This window comes from Anabas testudineus, chromosome 8, assembly GCF_900324465.2.
Source record: "Anabas testudineus chromosome 8, fAnaTes1.2, whole genome shotgun sequence".
In the NCBI taxonomy this organism is placed as follows: Eukaryota; Metazoa; Chordata; class Actinopteri; order Anabantiformes; family Anabantidae; genus Anabas; species Anabas testudineus.
Window position 1 is genome coordinate 6457881 of NC_046617.1, and position 27412 is coordinate 6485292.

General features: G+C 41.2%; 1 protein-coding gene across 1 annotated transcript; it reads left to right on the forward strand.

Moving 5' to 3' along the window:
* gas7a (growth arrest-specific 7a) lies at positions 1 to 26409 on the forward strand. The gene is made up of 14 exons (XM_026361682.2): positions 1 to 18; positions 3630 to 3753; positions 5557 to 5634; positions 8749 to 8834; positions 10877 to 10939; positions 15040 to 15129; positions 16237 to 16352; positions 18997 to 19071; positions 19460 to 19538; positions 20416 to 20547; positions 21196 to 21319; positions 22925 to 23004; positions 23113 to 23211; positions 24582 to 26409. The coding sequence occupies exons 1-14, from the start codon at positions 16 to 18 to the stop codon at positions 24693 to 24695; spliced, it is 1263 nt and encodes a 420-aa protein (XP_026217467.1). The 5' UTR covers positions 1 to 15; the 3' UTR covers positions 24696 to 26409.
* The last annotated feature ends 1003 nt before the right edge of the window (positions 26410 to 27412 follow it).

Consider the following 27412-nt stretch of genomic DNA (forward strand, 5'->3'; position numbering starts at 1 on the left):
AACAGCGCTAGCAGCATGGTAAGAGCTTCATTTAATTGCTTTAGGTGTTATTAAAAGAAGTGAAGTGCTTTTATCTACTCTATATCAAGTGGATCAATTATAGCCAATGGATTGTAAAATACAAGAGGAGATCATGTGAGACTTGATATTTAGTTTGCATCTTCACCAGTATAAGAATCCCACATATCATCTCAGTGCCTTTTATGATTTATTTACAATACAGAACTTCATGTGACATTACTCCATGTTGACAAAACTTTGTCTGGGGCAAAAATCAATTTCAATTAATTGAAATACAGTAAAGATGTGTGAACATGAATGCAAACATGCATTAATTTGTCATGTAATGTGATCTGATCTTTGATTTTAGTTTAATTAGTCCACAAAACATTTAGTCATTTTTGACATTTTGTGCTCTATGGCAAACTTCAGAATTTCAGCAATGTTGTTTTTAGTTAGCAGCAGCTTCCTTCATGGTCTCCTGCCATAGACACTCAGCTAGTTCAATGTTTTACCTACTGTAGACTTATGAACTCAGATGTTAGCCAGTTCCAATGATGCCTTCAAATCTTTGGCTGTCACCCAGGGTTTCTTTATCTCATTGATGAGTGTTTGTTGTGCTCTTGGGGTCATTTTGAATGGCCGGCCACTTCTTGGTAGAGTAGCAACAGTCTCAATGTGTCTCCATTCGTAGATTGTTTTTCTAACTGTAGACTGGTGAATTTTTAAAGTCCTTGACACCATTTTGTAACCATTTCCAGCTTTCCAGCACATTCTTCTTGTACAGAACAAACTCAAAAAGTGTTTTTTATTAGTAAAAGTAGCTCTAGTTCACACCCTTAGGTTATTATTCCAATATTTTTTCCACTAGCACTCTGAGGTTTTTTAAGGTTGTTCTCAATAAATAATTGAATTTGTGTTATAATTTTAGGCGCATTATATTTATTCATACTCTCGACTTAGACGAAGATCAGATCACATTTTATGACACATTAATGCAGAAAACCATGAAATTCCAAAAGGTTCACATACTTTTTCTTGCCACTATATATTTTTCATCTTTTTTAACATCTCAGCAACTATCAGATGATCAGCCATGACATTATGCACAGCTTTTCTCTGTGCAATGTCTAGGTAATGTCACATTGCGTAGTTTGTCCACCAGAGAGCGTTGACAAGTTGATTTTAACACTTTATTATTATATGTATCTTGGTTAAAACTTTTTAGTTTGAGTACAGATTTTATTTAGATTGTTGTAGATAGTGTGACAATGATAGAGGATTCATTTTGCTGATAGTCTTGCCTTATTACAACTCCTTCAAATGTAGGACAAATTGAAAAAATTAAATATAACCACACCCTTATCCCATACAGAGATGTACAATTAGTAAAACATTTTTACAATTATGCATTTTAAGAATGTAGTCAGTACTCTGTAGCTGATTATCCTCTTCATCTTAATCCTTATTTACTTTTTTCCTCATGCTAAAATTAACATGCTAAATATTTGTCTTCCACAAACACAGGCTTAATGCATCCTCTTAACAAAAGCATTTCTTTCTATGCCCTGTCACAGTTTTTTTTTTTTCAATCAGCATCCTGTGCGTTGTACATTCCTCTCTAAGGCTTCCTCTTGTTTTTTTTTTTTTTTTTTTATAATTGCTGCTGTTTGAAACTCGGCAGCTGCCTCGGGGCACAGAAACAACCCATGTGAAGAATTATGCTTTTAGCTTTTGTCTGAGCCATCTAAAATTATACACAGAAGCTGTTCTCTTCAGATAATTTCAGATTGTTTGTACTGTGCATTCAAATTAAAAGTCCAAAATAGATTTATGATAATGAAAAACTTTCTTGCAGTGAGACGTCCTAATTTAACTTGTAGTCTTGGGCTGCAGTTTTCTGCAATGTGCTGCAGTTAACACACGTGGAGTGTTAAAAATGATATAACTCCAATGTTATTGTGGTAATTATGGTCATGTTGGTGGAAAGTACAGTAATCATCAGCTTCACAAGACGTTTACTGAAAAGTAATGACAGACATCGTCCCTCCTTCTCCAGGAATTGGACACAACTTGTCCTGATAGTTTCTTTTCTGAGCTAATGCAAGTCGAGTGGAGATCCTGGTTTCAGGGTTACACTGAAAGCAACACTCCAGAGTATTGTCGGATTTGGCAGATATCTCTTTTACAGATCTGTTCTTTTTAAAAGAGTTTCTTTATAAGCTCTCCTTTCCAGCCAGTGGATGTATGAAATCAGTGGGAGATGATAACAATCATGCGATAAGGGTTTATCTAGAAACGGTTGTTTTCCAGTTATTCATTCAGCTACCAACACAGGGGATCTTTGACTTTCTCACTGGTGTGTGACAAATTAGTGCAAACCGATTTTTAACCTTGTCTCCAAATATTCAATAAATTTTGTTCATGTCAGTAGCTTTCAACCAATACACGGTACAGGAGCTCAATCTCATGCCACAGCTTCACATGATGATGCTTTTCCTTTTACCACCTCAGTACTGATGCCGAGAGGTACCTTTAGCATCCAGTTGTGCAAAAAGTCTATCACAGTGTGATGTTTTTGGAAGGAATTAACAAACAGTTGCCGGGGAGGATGACACTTATCTTCTCTGTGCTATAAAGGTCCCGTCAAGTGTGAATCCAGCGCTGCAGCACAGCACAGATGAAGCTATCCGCTCCATCTCGCAGCAAAACTCACACAAGACGCAGTGATAACAAAGATCCTTTACTGCGACACATCAGTCAGCCTCATCCATCCACTCTGCCCTGCTGCCTGTGTGAGCAAAAGAACATGATATGACTCGTTTATCATTCGGCTAATCATCTCTCCATTTATACATCTTTCCCTTCACTTCCACCCACCACCCCTCAGATGTCTGATTGGAGCGCACTGTCCTGTAGTTCACCAGCCCCCCTGTCAGATTCAGCAGACAGACCAGGGCGGCCACGCACCACTGCATCTGAAAATGAACAGCCAGCGATCCCCGCAGATTAAAAACGACTTTCCCCTTGTAAAGCACGCGGCGGTAATTTCTGGCCCCGTGCGCTCACAGAGCAGCCTGCACAGATAAAACGGCTTCATAGATGGTGGAGGCTCCTGGGTACTGCTGATAAGTTAGAGCAAGCGTTTGTCATTATTTATCCATTTAGTGGATCATACATTTCCATATGAATCACACTATTACATTATTTAGTAAGTGAGAAGTGCAGAAGAGCAAAATGGGAGCTTTGGGGTAATAGCATCTCTTATTGCAGTGGCTGTCATGACTCCTGCATTTCCATTTACTGTCAGTGCAAGTTTTTGGAAACGTTCTAACTCTACATAAACATCAGAATATAGTTTCCTTACTTAGGATAAAGAAAGTTCCCTGTCAGGGCTATTTCTTCTTCAGTTCCTCACACTTCTCCTGCACTCGTATCTTGAATTTAATCAAGTTTATACTGATTAGAACAGATTGATTACAGGCAATAAGACTTCAAAGTCCTTGACACTGAAACTAAATACGTTACATATATTCCGAGTAGTTTAAAGGTCCAGTTTCAATAACTAACACCTAATAATAATAATAATAATAAAGCTTACACATGCACATCCTGATTGTTTGTGACAGAAGTCAGCGCCCACGAGCTCTGCTGCATCCAGAGAGGAGACCGACAGTCAGCCTCTCCCCCCGGGATGGAAGAGCTACACCTCACCTGAGGGACTCAGGTATTATGTCAACAGCTGCAATAAAGGTGAGAGCCACACCTGAACACCTGAAGACCATGCACTACTAGTAAAACACCAAATTCAAAGCTATACTTGTATTAAACTTGAAGTTATACAGTTAAGTTAGTTCTGCCTTTGGGTTGTTCAGGATGTAAGTAAATTTAATTCACTGTCTTCAGACGTGTGTTGTTGTTTGCCATGTACTGAATATCGTGTTGTTTATTTTAGATTTCATTGCATTCAGCTGCCGTAACACTGTGAACTACGAGGACTCATTATTATTCTTCGCCATGATGGTGTCTCAAGAGTCCATTCATGTGGAGACAGGCAAATTCGATCCCCTTTAATCTGATTATCTTAAACACCTACTACTTCAGGCCGAGTGGCACAGCCAGTAGGTCTAAGGATTCTGAGCTGTTTTCTGTTGTTTGTCTTCGGCACTGTTACCTAACAAGAGCCTGAAGAGTTACGTTAATGCAGTGTAAGGCAGATAACCTTTCACAAACATCTGCCTCAGTGTGTGTGTGTGTGTGTGTGTGTGTTTTACACCTCATTTGGGATGGAATCCAGGGGATAGGACAGGCTCCCATGGGACAGACCGAGGCTGCATCAACAATGACTCTGGCAGTGATTGCACTTTGGCTCACAGAGAGCACACACACACACACACACACACACACACACACATATAAAAGCTATTTTTTCATTCAAAAGCCATATGCTACTGCAGTCTGTAAAAGCTGCTACTAAGACTGTATGTGTGTGTGTCACTGAGACGATACACTGTATTACAGGGTGTATTAGTGAGCTGCTTGTTGTTTCTAGTTTGTGTCATTTCAGGGAGGAGGCACACAAGTGAGGATCAGCTGAAATCTTTCAACTTAAGCCCTTTGGAGTTGCAAATATGACAGTGGGATTAAGAATGATGACAAAGAATTCCTGGAACCGAGGCTTAAAAGTGATGATAACGTTTGTTATAATGTAGTAGAAATAAGTAGCAAGCTGCTATTTACAATCTTAAAATAAGCTACAAGCCCACTTGTTTACTTCACAACAGGGTTTTCCAAATAAATGAGTGAATGATGAAATGTCTGTAACTGTTGTGAACTGAAACACTTAACATTACATAATAGACATTTCCTACCCGCGTCACAGGTACTCCCTGTGAAGTAGATTATCTGATTAGCCTTTGGTATTTGGTGTTTTTGTTTTTGTTGCCTGAACCTGACCACAGACACATCTAAGAATGTGAGCTCTCGTACCTGATAAACACTTTTGAGACTGATAGAAGAGGTAATATTAATCATACACTGCACACACATTGGCCATAGGCAACAAATGATGTGGAATGTCTGAAAAAAAGAAAGAAACCTCTGGTGTACTGAGCAACATCCACAGAGCAAGTCAACCAAAGAAAATAACACCAAGAAAGGATCTGCTCATGATCTAAATCATATGAGCTCATCTATGCACAATTGTGAAGGTTGTATCTTGGCTCTATGAGGTGGAAAGATCTGTGATTACTGAAATGGGCAGTAACTAACCCACTAGCAACAAGAAAACAAGAGGCACAATAACAAGTCCTGGGTGTGCTCTCTGCAGCCCATTGTCATTATGGTGTAATCTTCATTTTACCAGGTGTGCTTGAGGTGTTGTGAAGATGTAGCAAACAACATACAAATCTTTCCACTTAGGGTGTGTGAGGAGCTACTCTCATCCAAAGTGCAGATCAATGTTATATAAAGAAATGCGAACGCACAGATAAACAACATATGCCGGTCGTTGTCTTTGTCCGCCGTCCTACTTCCTGTTATGTGTTATCGTTTTAGAAACAACATGGCGACGTCCCTCCTTGTCAGCTGAGGCCCCACAGAGACCGCTGGCACGGCAAAACTCCTCACCATATGGTAAAACCCAAGCCGTTACCGTCTCAGCCGTTCCCCTTTTTGGACACTGTTTCTAAAAAAAATGCTGTCATGTTGAAAACAAAACAGCAACACTGACTGACTGAAAGGTTTTTAAAGGTTAGAAACGATGAAGACAGAGCGATGGGAAATTTAGGTTGAGCGCTGTGTAAAATGAGTCTATTCACTGGGTGATTCGCACTAGTTCCATGCAGATTGTTTCCATTTGGTGCTACAGGTTATGATTTAATGTTCCAACATTTTTCCAGACAGACAAAGCCTTGTGGCAATCATTAATCACCATCAGCAGCAATCTGTTTATTACACTGAGACTTCCTTGAGCTCAGTATGATACAATATTGGTTCACATGTAATCCCTTTCTTTTCAAGAGAGTTTGTAATATTTCCCCGATAGGTTTTGAAATCTTTTGTTTTGACAAATCCCCGATGTAATGCATTTCTCTACTCTGCCCTACATTATCAGGAACCTCATTTAGTGCGACTGGAGGAAATCCTGCATTTTCTTAATGAGTGGCTTAGTCTGTTTCATCGCTGCCAGCGTCCTCACTAACGACATCTTAGTAGATAGCAGATGGTTTTCTGTTTTTTCTGCTGGCATGTGGCCTAAACACAGTTAGAGGAAGAACGAGTGGGGAGCCTGTCAGCTGCAGGGGTGTTTGTCATCATTCAAGCAGACAAGTGCGATCCTCCTGAGAGAGAGAGAGAAGGTCAGGTTGAGATCTGAAATGCTCCAACCTCTGGAAAGGAAATCAAGAATTAGACCAACTGGACCAGAGAGGAAGAAATAATGAGCATCAAGCATCCAAAGGGAAGTAGAGGAGATAAAATTGTTGTTGTTGGTTGTGGTTGGCAAATGGTTTCACAACAGCAATTTTGAGATATAAATAAACATAAAAACATGGTTCTAGTTTCGTTTTGCAAGCACATATCACAAAAACAGACAGTTTCTCATTAACTCCTTCTGGTGTCTAGACGTCAAGTTTCGGTTTTATACTAAGGTTTTGAAAGATTGGCATTTCAAATGTCTCAACCTCAACACAATTAAGCTGCATGAAATTTGAATAAATGCGACAGGGATGACTGTGGACAGTTTCAGTTTTGGTTGTGTTTTTGGTTGGATTTTTTTTTTTTTCCTGCTGGAGGCCTGTGCTACAAGAAGACAAAGTGCATTACAAGATATATCTGTGTAGGCTGACACCTCGTCTACATGAGCTAGTAGAGAGAGGACAACAGCAGCAGCTGCAGCTCCGTATAACTAGATGTGTTCAGCCACTGTGCTCCTGTATACTGAGATGTGTTCTGGCAGGAGTTGGAGTTGTGTACAAGCTGAAGGATTATAGACTAATAATATACTTATACTGCTATAATTGCTTAGAATTGCTGAATGAAATCCTCATTCTTTCAGATTCTAGCCATAAAAATCCCCTGGATGATCCTGATGCTTCTGTGTTTCTGGGTCTACAGAGGATACAGGACACTAGTGACCTCTTCTTGTCTTCTCCTTTTTCATTTGAAAAAACTTTTTGGGCCAGTGTGCATTACATGATGTGGTTTAGATGAAGAATTTATGTAAACTGCTGCTACTTTCAGCAGATCAATTTTCTGCTTGATGATATTCTTATTTATTTTAATACTTATAATGATTAATACCTGATTCTAATACCTAATAGAATGGCCAGCCTTTCAGAGACAAAGAGGGAGGGCATGCTGCCACCAGCCTAATGATCAAAGATGGCATATTGTTTATCTGTTGTGAAAATATTCATTAGCTGCAGCCCTGGTTCTGTTAGCACAGAGCAGCAGACTCTCTGCTGCTGAAAGCAAAGGGTCTGCTCAGCTGTGACTGTGTTATTTTCTTCATTTGCTAACACACTTTAACGTCAACTTCAATATTAACTGCGTTGTCCCTTAAGGGAAATTTGTACTGAGGTCAAGTAAAACAAAAAACATTAATGCTGGCACACAGACATAAAGCATGCATACAGTGCATTAAATAACATAAATATATATGGAAAACTCATTATCAGCTAGTTACGTCTCCTGCACTACGATATTCATATATATTGTACACAGATATTCAAATATTCATGTACCATCTGGTTAAATTTAATGGGGTAGCTGTTGCTGGGCTTTTCTCACAGTTATTTGATGTTTTTATTGTTAGGTTGGACTAGAAATCAGCTGTCCCTCTGTTTCCTGAGGGAATGATAACAAGTGCTGTTAGTTGTGTCCTTGTTTCACAAAGCTGAACCGTTTTCAGCTTCTTCAGGTGATGCCAGTGAGAAGCGTGTGTGAACCATGAGTGGTGGCACCGGGATCTTATTTTATACAGTAGTTCCATTTATGATTTTAAAAATGTTAATTCATTACTGTGTGAGTGTGGGGGTTGAGACAAAAGACTGTAAAATAAAGCTAGTGTAAAAAAGGCTGTAAAAGAGTCCATTTTATATGCAAAAGAAAATGAAAAGGGTCCGTTGTTTTTTAAATGCAAAAATTGTATAAAGGTATCAGAGATGTGTGTGGTGTAACATTTCTTGGCTCACTAAGGAGATTAACAAAGGGAGTTTGTAGGTTTCTTTAAGGAAAGTGAGTTTCTTCCATGTACGACAGGCAGACCTGGTTTTGCTCTGACCAGGGTTGTGGCCTCAGGGGTTATGGTCTCACCAGTCTCCCCAGACTCACCTCCAGGTGGAAATAGATTAACATGACATGCAACAATGGGACAGTTCATGAATAACAGGCCATGAAGAAATGTTACAGAGCCTGGAGGATGAATCCAGAACTGCTCACAGCACCAAGAAGAGCTAACGAATGAATGACTCTTTACTGATTGAACACAGTATCCACACAGGTTTTAGAGTTAGAGGAAACAAAGAACAGTTTGTCTTTTCTGAAAAGACAATCCACAGTCCTGACACCCTAATATTAGGATGTCATATGTCAAAATCCAAATTCAACCTTTCTGCAGTAACCAGGGTTGAGTTTTTTATTGCTTGCTCCCCATCTGCTCATTATTATCAAGTTATGGTACGGACATAAGACTGCAGCTGACACTTTTGTCAATAATGTGTGATTTTTTAATCCGTTTGTCCTCAGCCAACGGATGCCACAGCACTACAAAGACCAGACAGCCTGCAATGACAACTGACGTGGCTCTGAGGAAACCTACCATGAACAAACAGGTATATACTACGCTGAAAGAACAAATTTAGCAGTGCGATTTGCCACCTCACTTTATACAAGACATTCAGGCTGCCATTAACTGTGAAGCCTGAATTCTGAGGTTTGAGGATGATGAAGCTGTTATATACAGTAAGATTTGTAACTAATATTGTTGAGAGTTTAGAGATTGAACACTGCTGAAATGAGAAGGAACTAACATCACAGTAACAGCAAAAAGGCCTGGACGACCATGGAAGACGACTTCAAGATTTCTGTCCATGGTGAAGAAGATCGCTTTACACAACGTCTAGTCAAGTCGAGAACGCTGTTGAGGAGCAAGAAAAAACCACCACCAAAGAAGTCACTTCTGAAGACTGAAGCTGCTTTAAGATGTGCCAGTGGTTTGATTAGACTTAAGTACAAAAATGGATAAGTACCTTGACATTAGTAGGAACATGTCTCTACTGTCCTTACCCAAATTTACAGCCACGTAAAAAACACACTTTGTGTTTTCAGATCATAATATTGCATCAGTATTTCCATGATCATTTCCAAGCTGCTGAGCTCTGTCCACTGAAGCCAGGGCCACTCCCGCAGCTTGGATGTACCTGGGCCAACATTGATTACTTGCCAACACACGTGACTAATTGCGAGTCAGATGAGGGCACGCCGTGTCATGATCACACAGGAGAGTGTAGACGGACAGACACTGGAGCCATATGGACGGCTGAGATTTGGACTCCACATGTCAGAGTTTGTCAGCTTTGGAGGAGAAGGCCAGCCAAGACAGTCAAAAGCTCACGCTGGGAGTGCTGGGAGCGCTGGGAACCACGGATCACGAAAACTTGGACTGGGACTGTGATGGTCAGAGCTGCCCGCCGCCATGTTTTGTACAGCGAAGGTGAGAATGTGAGTCGACGTTGGGTTTACTCTGGCTGCGATGTTGTTGCTGTTGGACAAGCACAGGTGGATGCTTTGAAAAGGTGTCAGGGCTGCATTGATCACGTGTGCTGCTGCCGTAGCTGCTCCGTATTGCACATGGCCGGCGTTTGATGTCGCGGGTGAAGCGCTGGCATGAGAAAGATGATGATGATGCAGCTGCTGCTGGTGTTTGCATGTTTTGCACATACGTAGCAATAATTCAACACATAACACATATCTCATTAGAAATACTAACATAGAGTATCTCCATGTGAGTCCTCAGTATACCTTTTCAACCCTTTCAATCTAGAATAGACACACATAAACCCACAGAGAGGCTGCATCTCATTGGCTGACAGTTTTCCCTCCTGTTCCCTCTCTCCTCCCTACTTCTCCAGTTTCTGCTGCAATCGTAATTAGTCTCTTAAAGATCATCATCCAGCCATTTCCATCAAACCAACAACCCCCACTGCCATCGTTGCCAATGTTGCTGCTCCCTCCTCCCTCAATATGAGGATCTCTGGGGAGGGAGGTGTGGCAAGGATCATGTAAATAAATGCCACTCCTCCTTCTCCTCCTCCTCCTCGTTCTTTATGCTTCTTTTTTTTTTCCCCCCCTCTTCACATCTTTGCCTTCACGGCTGCAGCATCTCTGTCCATGCACTGGCTCCTCGAAGTGGTCTCCCTTTCTCTCATTCGGTGGGGTGGATGTGAGGTGGTGGAGGGTGAGTGAGGAGGGGGCACGAGGGAGGATGGAGAGCACAGACCCTCACAGGCAGCATCCATCTCCTCGCAGCCTTCAACCTTAAAACTCGTATGACAGCAGCTTAACCGGAGGCTAGACTTCGTCACGCTCCCCTACCACCCCCCTCCTCCTCCTCACCCCTTTCAACACTACCTTCCCACTTCTACACACCCTCTACCCCCTCCCCCTGAAACGCGACTCCTCTCCACTCACTCTGTAGCTTGTGAGACTGGAGGCAGCCTCGGTGCGTGGAGGGAAAGAGAGAGGAGAGAGAGAGAGAGAGAGTGAGTGAGGCTTTCCCAGAATAGAGAAGCAGGAGGAGGTGAGAGGGATGATGATGGAAGCCAGCTTTGACACTGAGGAGAGTTTTGACGATCCCTCCTGTCTCACCCCGCAGCCACCCGGCTCTGTTTCGCCGGCCAAGAGGCAAATCAAGGAGGTCAAGGAGACCAAGACCACTGTGAGTACCCAGGAACTGAATCCTCCTTGCTTTCTCTTCTTCTTTGTTGCGTCGGCTCCTGTCTCGTCATCTCCATCCCCGGAGTGTGCGTGAAACTCAAATAAGTTCACATCTCATCTCACCTGTTTTTGTCTGACTTCTTTCTGTTGACACTGTCTGTAATGCCATACGGGTCCTCGTGGAGCAACATGGGTTTCCCAGCATATTGGAAAGCACATTATTCTAAATGAAGAAGCTGCCCGGGAGTCTTGCACTTATTTACATCTCACTGACTTGACTTGTCTCAATCTATAATATTGATTTAACGCCTGTCAAAGATACATTCGTGCTCAGGAGACACCTACAGTAAAGGTGTTTTCTTCGCACTGAAACATTACTTAAGTGACTGAGAAGTAGCCTGCAGAATGATGTTGGCATTTTTTAGAATCACACGCTTTTGTCTGCCAGATAAAGAAGTGATCTCTGAGGGTTTGTGTCATCGAATTGTTGCTCAGTGTTGTACCGTAATCTCCTTTTTTTTTTTATATCTTCAAAGGGCTTCATGTGTAATTCACAGGGCAGTGCAGGTCAAATAGCAGTGCTGTTTTTCATCTAGCAGCATTTGGGATCTGAACACCAAAGAACTCTCCTTTCGCCATAGTGGAATTTAGCTTGCAACCTCAATATCAGTCTGTGCTGAGTAGAGATTCAATGTGCTCTACAGCGTCAACGTGTAAAGTACATGGTATATTTGTTTCAAGTAAATGTGGTTATATAATGTGTGTGTGTGTGTGTGGAGGAGGGGGGTGCGTGTGGTGGTGATGGACAAGGCAAACTGAGGTGGCTTTTGTGTTTCGCAAGGGGCTGATTTTGCTCTCGTCGGGCTCGCTGACCTGCTGCAGCCACAGGAGCTGTCAGTCTGGCTATTGTGACAAACCCCACCAGACCTTGCAAGAGATGCAGCAAGTCCAGTTTCCATGGTGACAATAGCAATAGCACTGATTAATGGGTGTTGAAATGGAAAACACTGGCATAGGAGAGAGAGGGGGGGGGGGGGGGGGGCCGTGAGCCATTCAGATATTCAGGGAAGAGATACAGTTGAAAAAAAAAAATCATTCTCTTCCTCTTTTGTTGCACAGTCTTTTTAAACGGCTCCACCGCTCACAGCGATGTGTTGGGTTTTCATGTAGAGCTGAGGCATGAGAGCAGTTGTTTTTTGTTTTTTTGTTTTGTTTTGTTTTGTTTTTGTTTTTGTTTTTTTAAACAAAATCTCCTACGTGCACAGAAGTGTTGATCTCTAAAAATATGTAGAGAAAAAGATCTAGTGCACACTGCCATGTAAATAAGAATCATGTGTCTGCTGCAGCAAATGGAAAAAAATACAGGTGATAATGATTGAATCTGTAGTTGTGGACGGATGACGTCAGTTCACAAAGGTGTTTTATCGTCGCCATGGTGCACCTCACATTACACAACCCCTCCATAGTTGTCATGGAGATGCACACATCCATGACTGTTGGTATAATGGACCCTCGCTGGACGCCGGTGCTTCACGCGTCAGATAGGAGAATTCAGGATCAGCTCTGTCACCTTGTTTTCACCTTCACACACCGTGACCAATCACACTAAATTCATCTGTTTCAGCCTTTAATGTTTTCCTCTGCTTATTAAACATTCATTCGGTTTTGACTTGTTGCTATGCTGCGCGTGATCAGCGTAGGCAAACAGCAGCTCGTCAAGGAGTGTCATCTGGCTTCGTTGGCGGGACTCTGACAGGCCGCTTTTGATTGGTCGGTGGAGGGAAGGTGGGAATGAGGGATGAAAAGGCAACGGAAAGCAAGTCAGAGATTGTTTTGTTGTGAGAAGGTGTGTGATGTGTGGTGGGAAAGGTGGTGGTGGTGGGAGGGGTCTTTTACAGCTAAAGTAATTTGTTGCCTAGCAACAGTGGCAAAGCATCCTCCAAATGGATGAGTGGAAGTATTTCAGTTCTCTGTTCAACTGCCAAACCATTATTTTTTACGTCTCTCATGGGCCATTTATTCTTCGACTGTGTCATGTTTTTTCCCCAGTTATTGAGCAAAGAAAAAAGCAGCTACATAACTAAGTAAAAAGATTTGAAATTGTAATGAAATAACCATCGCCTGCAGCCTGGATAGCAAACCCTCATGAGATTACATGTTTATGAATGCTGAATGAGGACAAAATGTCCCAGTTCACTCCACTAATCGGCACTTTTATATGCTGCTCGCAGCTTTGTTTTGTGCTAAACTCAAACATTTAAGGAAGCAATATGGCAGCACAGCCTTCTACAACATCCTAAGTCCGGCATCTCCACGAGGGCCTCAGATCCCTCAAAGGGATTTATTACACTCTTTTTCATAAAGATAATCTACATTAATATTTTATTCCTAACCTCCAAGTACCTCACTAAGCGGCCATAAAGGAGAAGTCAGTTAGCCAGACAGCCTTCCTGTAGATAAATGGTCTAATTTTCTCTTGGATGTGAGGGGCAGATAAACAACAGTCATGATAGATGTGGAGTCGGTGTAATGGAAAATCTGGTTCCCATGACAATCAGTATGATCTCTGAGGCAGAAAATGAACAAAGTGACTGGTCGGCACACAAAGTAAATCACACTCGTGCTCCTTTAGATTACAAACCGTTATAGGGAGTGAATGTGTTTCTTTGCATTTTACTGCTGCTGTTTCATTTGTTTTCTGTCCTGTCGCTGTGCCCATTTGGCAGGAAGCCCCATCAGAATTTCCTCTGCATTTTCGGTGATTATGTAACGGGAGGGGAAAAGAGTATTACTCATCTGTTTTTGAAGTTGTTTATTGGAAGCTGCAGAGATGAAGTGCTGCGGTGGCAGCGCAGAGAATGAAGAGGTCAGTGCTCGGCGTTCGGTGGAACTTTTTTTCGTGCTCGGTGTTTGTGGTGCTCAAGGCAAGAGATTTACACAGAAATACAGCATCCATGAATCACACAGCGAGGTTGAAACAGAGAGGAGAATGTCATTCCTCATAAAATAATAATAATTAGAATAATAGCTTTAATTGTACACTTGGTTTGAATGTTCCCCCCATTAAATGGCCTTTACCAGTTTAACCCTACTCCCACTCCGTCAGTCAGTTCAGTAGGCCTTTATTACTTCTGGACCTTTGTAAGTTCTGGTGTTTAAAGCTCATATTAGTGCAGATAGGAGGTCTTATAGTGTTAGTTTCCTCAAATAAGTCAATGAATTAATGACAGATGTAATTTATAATGAACTCTTTTACTTGTCTTTACGCACTTGGCACCTTAGCCTAAAACACTGATGTTCATATTTCATTAGCCAGGATGCTAAACATAAACATATGTGTTCTTTACAGGTATCATGTTGTTCAAGTGCTTCACAATACCTCCATTTCACCTTCATTTGAAATTTATATCTGCTATCCTTCTGGTAATTGTCATATTTTCCCTCAGTCTGTGTGACAGCAGTACAGTGGTGAAGTCAGGCTGTGAACACTGTGAGTCAGTGTGTTTTGGTATGTTTGTGGATGAAGCATCCCGTCTGGATGCCCATGTAGTTTGCAGCGGTGGTTGACATGGCACTGAGGGTCTCTCGCAGTGCCAGGAGGGAGGGCTCACAGATGGTGAGCATTACATAATTGCAGCCTCAAGAGTAATTGAAGACGCTGTGGACCATGGAGTCTGCATTCAGGCTAAGTGCTGGGTGGGTTTATCAGCAACACCACAGATTCTCAAGAGTATAAAGTTCATTTGTTCAATTTATGGGATGAAGTGGAAAAGGTTTCTACTTTTGTGTGAATGAACAATGATATCTCTGTTCCCATGTCTCCCTCCGTTCTCTGTTTGTCGCTCTTTCTGCCCTGAAGACCCATGGGTCACCTTCTGGATGGCCAACATCACCTCATTCATATGTTTATTCATGTCTGACCTTTTTCCTCTCATCTGCATGGTCCGAATGAAACACAGACCCGTTACCTCACTCTTTAAAACCCATAATATTTCGGCTCATGCAATAAAACCTCACGTGATGTTCCGGTTATTTTACATCATTTTATTTTATTCACGTCATTGCTGTTACATTTCTGTGTTCCTGCTCTTCTTGCTTCAGATCAACTGTGTCACGTTCCCTCTGCCTGGAGAAGGTCCGGAGCAGCAGCTCCTAAAGCCAGAGGAATGGAGTTACTGCGATTATTTCTGGGTGAGTTTCGACACGAATATCTATCTAGCTATAAGTAAACTTAAAAGGTAGAAATATGAACTCCAACTCAAGACTGACTTTCAGTGTAAGTTAACACACATTTAATGGATATGAACAAATGTGTTATGAACATGGCACTAGTTTGCTCATGTCAGTCTAACTCATCACACTGGTTTTTAGGGAATGATGCTTCTTAACTATCTATTTCTTCTTAGCTTGGCGCAGATGCTGTATCAGTAATATAATAAAAACAGCTCTGTAACTGTTTATTCCAAGCTTTAGCCCTATGTTAAACAGTGCAGATACATCTCCGTCAACACATTTTACTGACCTTCAAAACTATTGTGCTGGTATTAGGTTAGCTTAAAAGCCAAATGGTTACATTAAATTATGCACCTAAAATCATGGCCTGTGCACCGACAGAAAGAAGTCAATATGCTTTTTGCCAGCTGAATGGGTCCAGCGCTCTCCTTCTTATTTAACAAAGATGCTATTGGGTTTCATTTTGGAGTTGGAGGATGGACAGGTGGGAGGTCGATTGACCATCTTCTCTGCAAACACAATGATCACCCTGCTTCTAATGTCTCCCAAGTGGCTTGTGTAATTTTCACTTTCCATACATTTCCATCCTAAATTAGATTTGTATTGAAAAACCCTTCAGCCTTTGTAATTGACTGAAATGTGATGCCTGTTCACGTGTCCTCTGCTGCTGTTCTGCTCCTTGTTTGCAGACTGTCGCGTCATGTTGCTGGTGATGTTTGTATGTGCACGAACCTGCTGCGTTACATAAAGCCGACACCTCCGTTCGTTGCTACTAACACACAGGACAAAGTGCTACACATTGCAGAACACTGACAAAAATCCCACAAAATTCACATTCACCCATCAGTGATTGATGCCCACCACCAACACGTGCCCTCGTTGACATGCAAGATGATTCACACGTTCTCATGCTCCGAGTTTGTGACTCACCGCCCACAGCTCATTCTCACAAACCCCTAAATGCTGTCTAACGTAAACAGCAGAGAGGTGTTACTGGACGTTTCTGTCCGTGAAGTTGGTTGTTGCTGTGGCCGTTTATTAGCTCGCCTCTCTCCTCTTCTTCAGACCGACAAGAAAGACCCACAGGGCACCACCTCAGTGGCGGGCTTCGAGGTTCTTCTGCAGAAGCAGCTGAAGGGCAAACAGATGCAGAAGGAGATGTCTGAGTTTATCCATGAGAGGTAAAGGTACTCTGCTGTTATGACAAAATGGACACATGGGGTTTGTAGCCAGTAGTAATAATAATAATAATAATAAATTTATTTATAAAGCACTTTTCTAAACATATGTTACAAAGTGCTTCACAAGAGAGACAAAAGCACATGTAGCCCAACAAGATCAACTTGAGCAAGCACTAGGCAAACAGTGGAGAGGAAAAACTCCCCCTAGGGGAAGAAACCTCCAGCAGAACCAGGCTCAAGTTAAACGGCCATCTGCCTCGACCGGTTGGGGTGCAGGAAACAGTTATACAGCCTTGGGGAGACCAGTTCCAATGTAAAGACATTGTAATCTAATGGAGAGTCCTCCCAAGGACAGATTTGTTTTAGTTTAAAGAAGATCGCAAAAGGCTCGCCGGTAGAGGTATGTTTTAAAGAGAGTTTTAAAAGATGTTACTGAGTCAGCTGATCTTATTTCCTCGGGTAAGCTGTTCCAGAGTTTAGGGGCTCTAACTGAAAAGGCTCTGTCACCTCTTGTAGTCATTCTGACATAAGGGACATACAAAATATTTCTACCAGATGATAATGAAGCTGGTGATTTTGAAAAGGAATCAATTACAGTATATAGACAAGCTGGGGTGATCTCATTCATCTTATAAGACCAGCTATAGCTAATTAAGTTCTTATTTTATGTAATCATGTCAGAGAGCTCCTCTCTCCGAGGAGAAGGCTGATCATAATTTATATTCCTTTTATTGTTGGCAAACTCCATGAAAGCATTTTGTGTAAATGAAAAGCCTGATATATGTTCAGCTTCATAAAAAACACATCAGTGATTCTCACTGTTACTCTGGACGACATGTTGTACACGCACACACACGCACACACACACACACACACACACACACACACACACACACACCATAATTAAACTCATTCCCACAAACACCAAGCCACACCACCAAATTTTTCGCCAGTACTACACTAGATTAATCCACCACTGAAAATAGTTCCCAACAAACAATCAGTTTCTTTAGTTGCTAAACATGTTGTGAACCTTTGAGATTTAATATTTTAATGTCACCAAAAGCACTAAAATGTTTGTGACTTGCAAAGTTTTATTACTAGATCTACCACACATTTCTTTGCTGACTGGTACTAAAATATTAGCCAGTCAACAACTTTGGGTGCAGAGAGGTCTTGTGGTTTCCACTCAAGCACGACATAATTTGCCTTTTAGATTCAACACATGTTCACCATCTATCATTGTCAGTAAAAGCAATTACGCACTTAACCAGTGTGACGTAGAGCTGTTTTAGCTCTGTGTCATCACTGATCAGTATTTGGAAGTCTCATTAAGAGACTCAGATTCGAACCCCATTCTCCTGCATGGAGGCCAGTGATCTTACCTCTACAATTTCCAGCCAGGTTCTGTTCTTGTAGCATAAAACTTTATGCATGTTTTAGACGTTTCTGCTATTCACAGCAATGACATTTACTAGACTGTCCTGCAAAAAGAGTGTACATCACATTGTGCCAATAAGTCACCCTGCCCTGTAATTTATAACAGCAGTGTTACCAGTGTAGCTAAACTGTCAAGGTTTTACAATCATAACCAGGTGTTTACATTGTTTCCATGATGAGAAAGGTACATAAGTTGCTCTATTTCAACAGATGCCTGCTGCCACACAGTGGCACTGTTTCACTATATCATAAGAGAATATCTCCATCTGCCATTAGGGTGCTATCGCAACAGATGCCTGGATCGTATGGCAGGGTAGGGACAAATAACATATATGGGCATTCAGATATATATCAGCCTTATATCTTCATAGCCATCCAAGCTCATGATGGTGTGTTCAAAATCCTTTGCAATGTGGTCCTTATGAAGCATCTGTAGGACGCTGAGCTCAAACCTTTGTCTTCCAGCAGCAGGGTTGCAATTTATGCTCACACCCAGTAATTAAAAGGGCTATGGATTCAAGCTAAGCCATAGAACATACAGGGAATTGCCTAGTCCGTCCCTACCGAATTTGAACCAGGATGTCAAAAGCAACAGGGCTAACAAGGCCTCTATATAATTACCTCCTCCTTATCCTACAAAAGCTCTATTCATGTCCCGGTCTGAGTCGTGGGAAGTTAATGAAGTTTCTCTTCTGAATATACTTACACTTTTGATTCAGAAGCCCACTGCTTCCCAAATCCTCAGAGAAGATTCCTATTGAGTGCTGACCTTTCCTGGGTTGCTTTGCTGTGTTGCTTGGAGCTGTGAGAAAAGCTTTCGTTAGGTGACAGATTTACTCAGGTGTGGATGGTAAATGTAAGCCTGGTGGAGGATGTGATTGTCACACAGGCCAAGAAACGTGACATCATTGGTTGAACATCCCTTAGGGCAAACTATTCATTTCCACCTTTAAAATGCAGAAGAAAACAAATTGATCTATAAAATAATGACATTATTGATGTACAGGGGTCAGGAGTGTGTGTGCCATTTGGGTTTTAGCCTTTGCAGCAAATTGTAATAGTCGGTTTCTTCCGCAGTGCCCCCGTCCCCCCCCCCCCCCCCCCCTGAAATTATTTGTGTCAAAGCATTTTTTCCACTCCACAAAAGCAGTTTCAGTCCTCTCCGGAGTCAGGCAGCTTTCACGTCTTGCCGTTTGTGTTTCAGGATAAAGATTGAGGAGGAATATGCCAAGAACCTCTCCAAGCTGTCTCTCAGCCCCCTGGCAGCACAAGAGGAAGGGTGAGTGCAGTAAACACAAGCTGTAAGATGAAACAGCGTGTGCAGCTCAAAAGCTATCTGTGCAAAACGGTAGATAGTTTCTGTAATTAACAGAGCTGTGTTCAAAATACATTTATCTTTCACTTATTCTTCTATTTATGCCTGATGCAGTCAGTGTATTTATTTATCTTTTATCATGTCAGTGATACTGCTACTCTTTCTTTTTTTAATTTATTATGTTTGACAACATTTGTCTGCACAAGGTTTTACATATTGATATATTGGGAATCTTTTGCCACAGGAAATTATAAATATTCAATATTTGTTCTGTGCAATAATTACAGTTGTTCAATTTGTTGTAGAATGATGGTGCAAGTGTTATGTTTACTCCGCTTCAATCTTTTCTCAGCACTCTTGGAGAAGCCTGGACTCAGCTGAAGAAGAGTCTGCACGATGAGGCTGAGGTTCACCTAAAGTTCTCCAACAAGGTAACAGATAATAATGAATGCATTTATTTATAATAGCCTAGTTCAAAGTGTCAGTGCACAATAAACACGATTGACTTAATAGGGAACATTCAAATCACAAATCTTATGACTTACTGTACAATACCAAAGCATATGCTGTAAGACGTAGATGTAGATAGAGGACATGTCTAAAATGCAACCAATGTGAAGAGTCTACTTTGATCTGTGTGTGGAAACAGCAGTTTTCTGCCCCTTCAGGGTCAAATGCCTCATGTTTTCAGTCAGTTGAAGTAATGGATGCTTGATCCGACCACATCCTGAGGTGATGGGGCTTGTTTAGCTCAACCTTGTCGGCGTTGACCGGGGAAAGTGGCTCGTCCACGTTTCGATTACCAGCGATGCAGAAACCTCACACTGGCCTCAGACGCAGCCTTAAATAACGCAGAGGCAGCCTTGTAGCTTTTCATAGCCCTCTGTTGTCTAATTAATTAGTTACGTGTTCTGACGAGGCCCCCGACACCCCCCATCCCCCACCTAGGGCCATGCAGGCTTGTCTCTGCTTGATTATGAGGGGGCGAGGAGAAGGTAATGTATGGTCAGACAGGGAGTGAGAAGTCTGAGTGAGCCTGAAGATGCCCTAGCTTTTACTTCCTAATAAGCTGCATTTCATCTACAGATGCTATTTCTGGCATTTCTCTACTTATACATATTCTGTATGGAGCTGACACAGTTGATAATGACGAAAATATATTTTCATGGCTTCTGTATATTCACAACAGTAATAAAACAACACCCACAGGGACAGTAGAGCAGCCTTCTTCTCATAATACTGTATGTGAAGCCTTGTCATTAAACCACAGTGCAAATTACCGACAGCTGAGCCCCTTTCTTTTCCCAGCTCCACTCAGAGGTAGAGAAACCTTTGCTGACATTCAGAGGGGACAACTTCAAGAAGGACCTGAAAAAGTACGACCATCACATTGCCGACCTCAGGAAGCAGCTGGCGAGTCGTTACGCGAGCGTGGAGAAGGTAGAGTGTGACGTGAGAGTTTCTTAGAGTGATCACAGGGATGTTGGCTGACACACAGAACAGTTTACCTGCAGGTTGTAGGCCTACTTAGGTCACCAAATGATTAATTGAGAAATTAATACTGTTGCTGCCACCATATTTCAAAGGATTTTGAAGTCTGCATCAATCTCAGTTTGAATCATCTTCAAATGCAACCAGTTTTGACCATTTTCTAACACTGACGCTTTCCCAACTATTGATTTCCAGCCAAAAACAAACTTTTGGCTCCATCTCTTCACCACTGCAAGTGATCTAATCATTGGGTTTAGGATGACTCCATCCCACATGTTTTCTTTTTGTTACTGTCTGTTGAAAAAGAGATTTTCCTGGCCTACACATCACTATTACTGCATGTTTACCTTTTCAAACACTATTACACCATGACCTTGGCGAGGTGCCTCAGCGCACATAAGAGGAAAGACTCAAAAGATGTGGATTAAGAAAAGATTAAAGGATGAGACCAGGATCCGAGCACGGATGTCAGTAGCCAACATGAAAAGGCTGTGATGACTCTTGTAATGAAGGTGGAGACAGTAAATCGGAGGATTACGCTGAATGACTCGTTGTTTCTACAGTTCACACATTCTGCTCGATGTCTGTCCGATACAGGCTCGTAAGGCCCTGGCAGACAGACAGAAAGACCTGGAGGTGAAGACCCAGCAGCTGGAGATTAAACTCAGCAACAAGACAGAGGAGGACATAAAGAAGGCCCGAAGGAAATCCACACAAGCAGGTCAGAGGACACAGAGATGTGCAGATGTTAGGGAGTCACTGAATAGCGGCACAGGGAACAGTGTATCTGTCTTTAAAATCCAGAATCCATGCAGTGGCTGCAGTATGAACAGACGAATATGTATTGTTAGTCACATTCTCAACCAAGTGCAATTTAGAAATGAACAAAGCCATAAACAACTTAACTTCTTTTTACAATATACATACATGCATCAATGCAGGCTGCTGGATAAAGAGACTATACATAAAGTATTGCTTTAACACCTGTGTTGGGTGTTAAAGGAAAATGCAACGACATTGATGTCAAACATTTGATTTGTACCTTGGTGTTATCGTAAGATAATGTGTCATAATGTGAAGGTTCGGCAGTATTCAGTAGAGGTAGCTGAGGAAACAGGAATAAAGGACAGGGATCCTCCCCCAGTTACACCGTGTTTGACATTTTAAAAAGAAAGAAGACGAGTTCCCGTTGTAATCGTTCACCACTGCAGTTCTGTTCTACTCAGGCTTCAGTAGAGAAAAAGGCACCGCGGGAACTGCATCTGGTTCTTTCTCAGTTCCACTCAGTAGATTAGTCACAGTCCACAGCACTAATCAATAGCGCCCATAAGGTACAGTTAAACTGTGTCAGCGACCACCTCTGCTACCTCAAGGTTGGGCCAAATGTCACTCCAACTCGCTGTACTGCACGAGCTGCCAGAGATAAGAGGGGGGCGAGGGTTGGTTTACCCTCACTGAATGAATTTTAATAAGCTTCAGTCGTGGTTTCTCTTTTGTGCTCTGATGGGGTTTTTTTTTTAGCGTTTTTGAATACAAAGACCTATAACACCCTGCAGTGTTTGACCTTTAGTCAAAACTCGAAAGAGCATTGTATCAGATTTAGATTTGGGAAATAACTATATATTTATATTTGACCAGAAGCAAATGCATTGGTCGCTGCTCTTTGAGGAACTTAGTTTTACCTTAGATGTTGTTTACCGTAAGTGTTTTAAGTATAAAGCTGGGATTCCTCTCTGCTAAGATATTGCACAGTAGTCAGTAGTGGAAGAAATACTATGATAATTTACTCAACTTCAACCAATATCTCTCTGTTAATATACAGATTTCACATTACACTGAAATCATCATTGTCTAGATTATTGACAAGATTGTTCCAGGAAAGCAAAGGACTGTGGGCAAAAGGTTTTGTTTGTTTTTTTAACTGTCAGAGACAGGAAATCACAGTGAAAAGCTATCATTTCTGGAACATTTATAGCAAAACAAGCCCAATGTATTGCTAGAAAACTCATGTAGCAATGTCAAACAAGTATTTAATGCTTAATTTCTACTGCAAAAAGAGTTGGATATGCTATAGAAACTGTGAGATGATCTCTTCAATTTGATAATCTTCTAATTTGACTTTATACTGAATCCTTTTCTATCAGGTCCACAGTAAACTTGGTTTATCATTGACTCATAGAGAAGTGAGTTGTGTGTGCCCTCTGCTGGCTGCAGAATAAACCACTGCTTTTACTAATACCAGTAAAGTTGAGGAGTAGAAAACCGATAGATGACGAATCAATTCTGATTACTGTTTCCTTTTTTCAACCTTCCCTTGCTTCACCAGGAGACGACCTGATGCGCTGTGTGGATTTGTACAATCAAACACAGTCAAAGTGGTTCGAAGAAATGGTCACCACCAGTATGGTAAAACAACAACACCATAAAATAACTCACTGTCAATTAAAAAGATACAGGAGTGCTGCTGTTTACCTTCGGTGCTTACTTATGCTTTTGGTCTCTCTAACACTTCAGGAGCTGGAGAAGCTGGAGGTCGAACGGATTGAGTGGATCCAGCAGCATTTACGCCAGTACACGACTCTGCGACATGAAACAGACATGTTCAATCAGAGTGTGAGTCTGCTCTTCCTTGCATTCCTATCTGCTTCTGTAGTTTAAAGATAATGACAACACAGAGATCCAAGTTTCGAGGAGAATAAAGCAAGTGCAGAAAAGATTACTGGGTTGATTTCTTTTAAGCTGTAAATGAAAGTGAAAGCATGCACTGATTTAAAAATAGTCATTGTCTGTCCAAACCTGAGAGTGTTCCAGATACAATATGTGCAGCAGAGGAGCTAACGGTGATTTGAATTTTCAGTGCTGGTTACATGAGCTCAATCTTAAAATCTACTTTGTGGTCCAGACTCCCCGGGAAGCTGCTTAAATGAATTTGCAATTACTGCAGTTGAGGCACCAAACCGACTTTGATCTAAACTCTGGTGGAGTTTCTGCTAAACAGAGAAAAAGTAGGTGGAAAGCAGCTATTGGAATGAACTGAAATGAGTTGAAGCAGGAGCTAATTTTCCTTTAAAGGCTTTTTCTTTATTCACAAGGAGGTAACTGTGAGCTTTCACATTGTGACTCGAGGATGAGGGCAGAGAGAGAGACATGAAGTAAAAGTGTGTGATATCAAAGGGACAGGTGCATGCTGGTACTCCCACTGCAGCAGAAAGGTCATACAGGGGTATACAGTGCTTTTTTTGTCACAGTTGAAAGATCACTAACATCAATTGCACCACTGCCAGTGCTGTTCACTGATTCTGACTTCGCAAAAAGCTTCACAATTATTCAGCAAACGGAATAATTCGGCTTCGACGTGACTTGAGCTGAGCCTGTCTGTGAGTGCAGATGTTGTGACAGAGTGAGCCCTGTCAGACCTTTCACCCAACACGCTGGCTGCCATCGCGCTGCGCCTCCGAGAAAGCCACCGAGGCGGCCTGCTTAGTAACAAGGTGTAGAGTAAACCCTGTAAATCGAACACGACATATTCTGACGGCGCTGTGGGAATCTGCCGTAACGAGGATGCTTCCCTGTCTGTCAGCTGACAAGAAAAATACCAGAGAGATGATACACACGCTGCATATATGATGATCTGATTGTAGCATGTAACCTGGAATATTTTTATAAGGCAAAGCTTAAAACACTTTAGGATGATTCTTGGGATGCACTATGGCACACAGGAAGTTGTTGTGTCCTAACTATATTTTTTAGATAATTTTAAAGTACTTCTATCTGGCTAGATTTTCCATTTTCAATTTTCTACCAAACACTTTTTCTCTCCAAACGTGGTCCATACCATCTTTGAATCTCCCAGTAACAACGTCACTGGTCACTGGTTTACAATCTCATTGTGGTGCCAATTAGCTGCCATCACCTCCACATGGCCTGTCCAATGTATGCGAGCTGCTGAGGTACCTGACCGTGTTATGCTTGTGTATTTCTAGACGGTGGAGCCAGTTGACCAGCTGCTGCAGAACGTGGATCCAGCCAAAGACAGAGAGCTGTGGGTGAAGGAGAACAAAACTGGTGAGGTCCGACCTGTGGATATGGACATCTAGAGCATCCTGACCTGGGATCACAAGATCTGTGTTCAGTATTAAAACAAATTGACAAAGTCCCAGAACACTTCTAACAACACGGATCCCGAGACAGTGCAGGTTCAGACTGCTGAGGTCTGCCCTCGGACTGGAGAAACAGGAGGAAAGGTTCAGGATACAGTAATGGATCAAAGTACCAGCATGTTCCTTCTAAATTTAAACCCTATCATAATCAACATTAGCTTACTGAATGCCATTTAATATATTCTGCTGTTTACCTGTTGTAAAGTTGAGACTATTAAAAAAAGAATATATATGTGTATTTTGAATTGTTTAATTTAGCTTCAATTAACATTTTTCCAGTTTCACTAAACCAAACAGAAAAAAAGTCTGACTGATAATATTACCTTTATTTTAGATACAGATATTGAAACATATCAAGATCTTCGAATGGGTATGATATATTTTCATATTTTGCTGGTTCATTTTGGTGGAAATGCATGTTTTGAATATCTTGGTTTTACTGTATATGGAGAGCTGCACAGTTTGTGGAATCACGATGGGTGTTTTGGTATATTTCACTGAATTTGTGAATTCTGAATCTTATAAGCGACAGAAGGAAAAAAAACAGACTTTGTGTGTACAGCATTAATATCCAGTAACCTCAGATGTTTAAAGACACAAACAAGTACACGCGTGTTTTGGAATGTGAATACATCAACATGTGGTCGATCAGATTTAGGCAAGGGTCTATTTCGGATGAGTGCGGAGGAAAAAAGGTGGTCTGAGTTACACTGAAACACCTTTTAGTGCCTAATGGTTATAAACCTGGAATGTCCTTGATATATTCTACTCTGCATCAGTGTATATTTGTACATACAGGCTCGATGTCTTTGCTGTCAAATGTTTAACAAGCCCCAGAACGTCGGGCTGATGAGGTGTTTGTACTGTACGATGTTGTTTGTTTTTGTTTTTGAGAGCGACATGGTGCAAAAAGAAAAAATAATAAGGAAGACAAGGCCGTACATTTTTTAAATGGATCATCACAGTGGAGCCAACAGGCTCAGTTGCACAAATGCAAATAAAACACATTTTAGCAAGGACTGCATGGACAGTACAGTGAGTCTATGTTTACGTGTGTGTATGTGTTTGTCTGTCTTTGTCTCAACATTTTGTTGTGGTTTTATCTGCTCTGGATTTTTTTTTTTTTTCTATTATTACCTTTCTGCGTTCGTTCGTTTCCATTTCTCAAAGGGACAAAGCCGACGAAGTAACAAAGATTCAAGTCGGAATCTTAACTCATCTTCCAGGAACGAGAAAAGAATTGCAAATGAAAAAACAAATAAGTGCTCGACTGCCTTATCACCGAAGCACCGGCAATTTGTTTCTCTGTTATATCAAGTAATGTCGACTTTATTTCAACTGGACTGGGTGCACTCAGATGTGCTTCACAGGTTTTAAATAGTATATATGTTGTAGAGGTTTTATCAGTGTGTGTCAATGTTGTGCATTAAATGTACCAAGTTGTTATGTTCTAACTAAATGTTCTTGGCAAGAATTGATGATTTCATGAGGACATAACATTGAATTAACTGCCCTTCTGTGGTGAACATTTTCATAACGTACATTAAATCCGTTGTTCCTGATGTTCAAAGAATGTTTGATCATAGGTGACCTCTGTCCAGACGGTGTACTGTGGAATGCAGTGTCCAAAATAAATCTCTTTGAAAATTCATTTTCAACCGTGTGTTATTATATAACTGTATTGGGAGCAGCAGAGGAACACACACATACACACACACACACACACACACACGCACACACACACACGACCGAAGCGCAGCTGAAACTTTTGATCTTGTGGTTAGCTTACAGACCACAGGCTCCAGGTATCACATGACCTGAAATATACAAGCCATGCTACAAAGCACCAGCAATAAGAATCAGAAAGCTGGGTTGGAATTTGTAACAAAAAAAGAAATACAAAGATGAGCCACAAAAGCTCTAAAGCACATTTTTTATGGACTGATATGACTGAGATTAACCTCCACCAAGTGACCAAAGTCAAACGGGGTGGAGGTGCATGGTGATATATTAAGTTTTGTTTATTTTAAAACTGTTTGATACTTTTGCTTCCTTGAAATTTGGGTGATCTGATTCCAAAGGTGCTATGTTCTATGTTGTTTACAATATTTTTAACAGTTAATACCAAAAAATAAAACCTAAATTCAATTGTGAACTTTAATGCCATATCTAACTTTTATATCAAAAAAAAAGGGTTGGGTTGTATATCCTCTATATACTGTTCCCTATGTTTGAAAGAATGCAAAAAATATAACAAAAACTAACAAAATAAAAGTGCTCATTAAAATAAAATACAACTTCCCATTTATTCCAAGTCAATGATCTACTTAAATGAATAAAACAAATAAAGATCAGATATGAAAGCACAGAGAGAGCACCACAATGAAGCAACAAGCTAATCCCAAACAAACACAGTCGCTTACATTCATGTTTCACACTATAGGTAATTACATTTGTGGTTTGGACGTTTATTTTGCTTGGTAAATGTTAAATGTTCATTGATAAGGGAGAATCAAAAGGGTGTGTTCTTTTAGGTAGAAAATCAACATACACAGAGTGAAACAATTGTGAAAATCTTTTCCAAGCAATCCTCAAAACAAGCTATGATACTTTCTTCCTCCTCTTGATTACACATTTAGCAACTACTAAATTAT

Coding starts and splice junctions, on each gene's coding strand:
- gas7a (XM_026361682.2), top strand. Junction 15,130..16,236: donor GTTACTGCGATTATTTCTGG/GTGAGTTTCGAC, acceptor CCTCTTCTTCAG/ACCGACAAGAAAGACCCACA. Junction 23,005..23,112: donor AAATGGTCACCACCAGTATG/GTAAAACAACAA, acceptor CTAACACTTCAG/GAGCTGGAGAAGCTGGAGGT.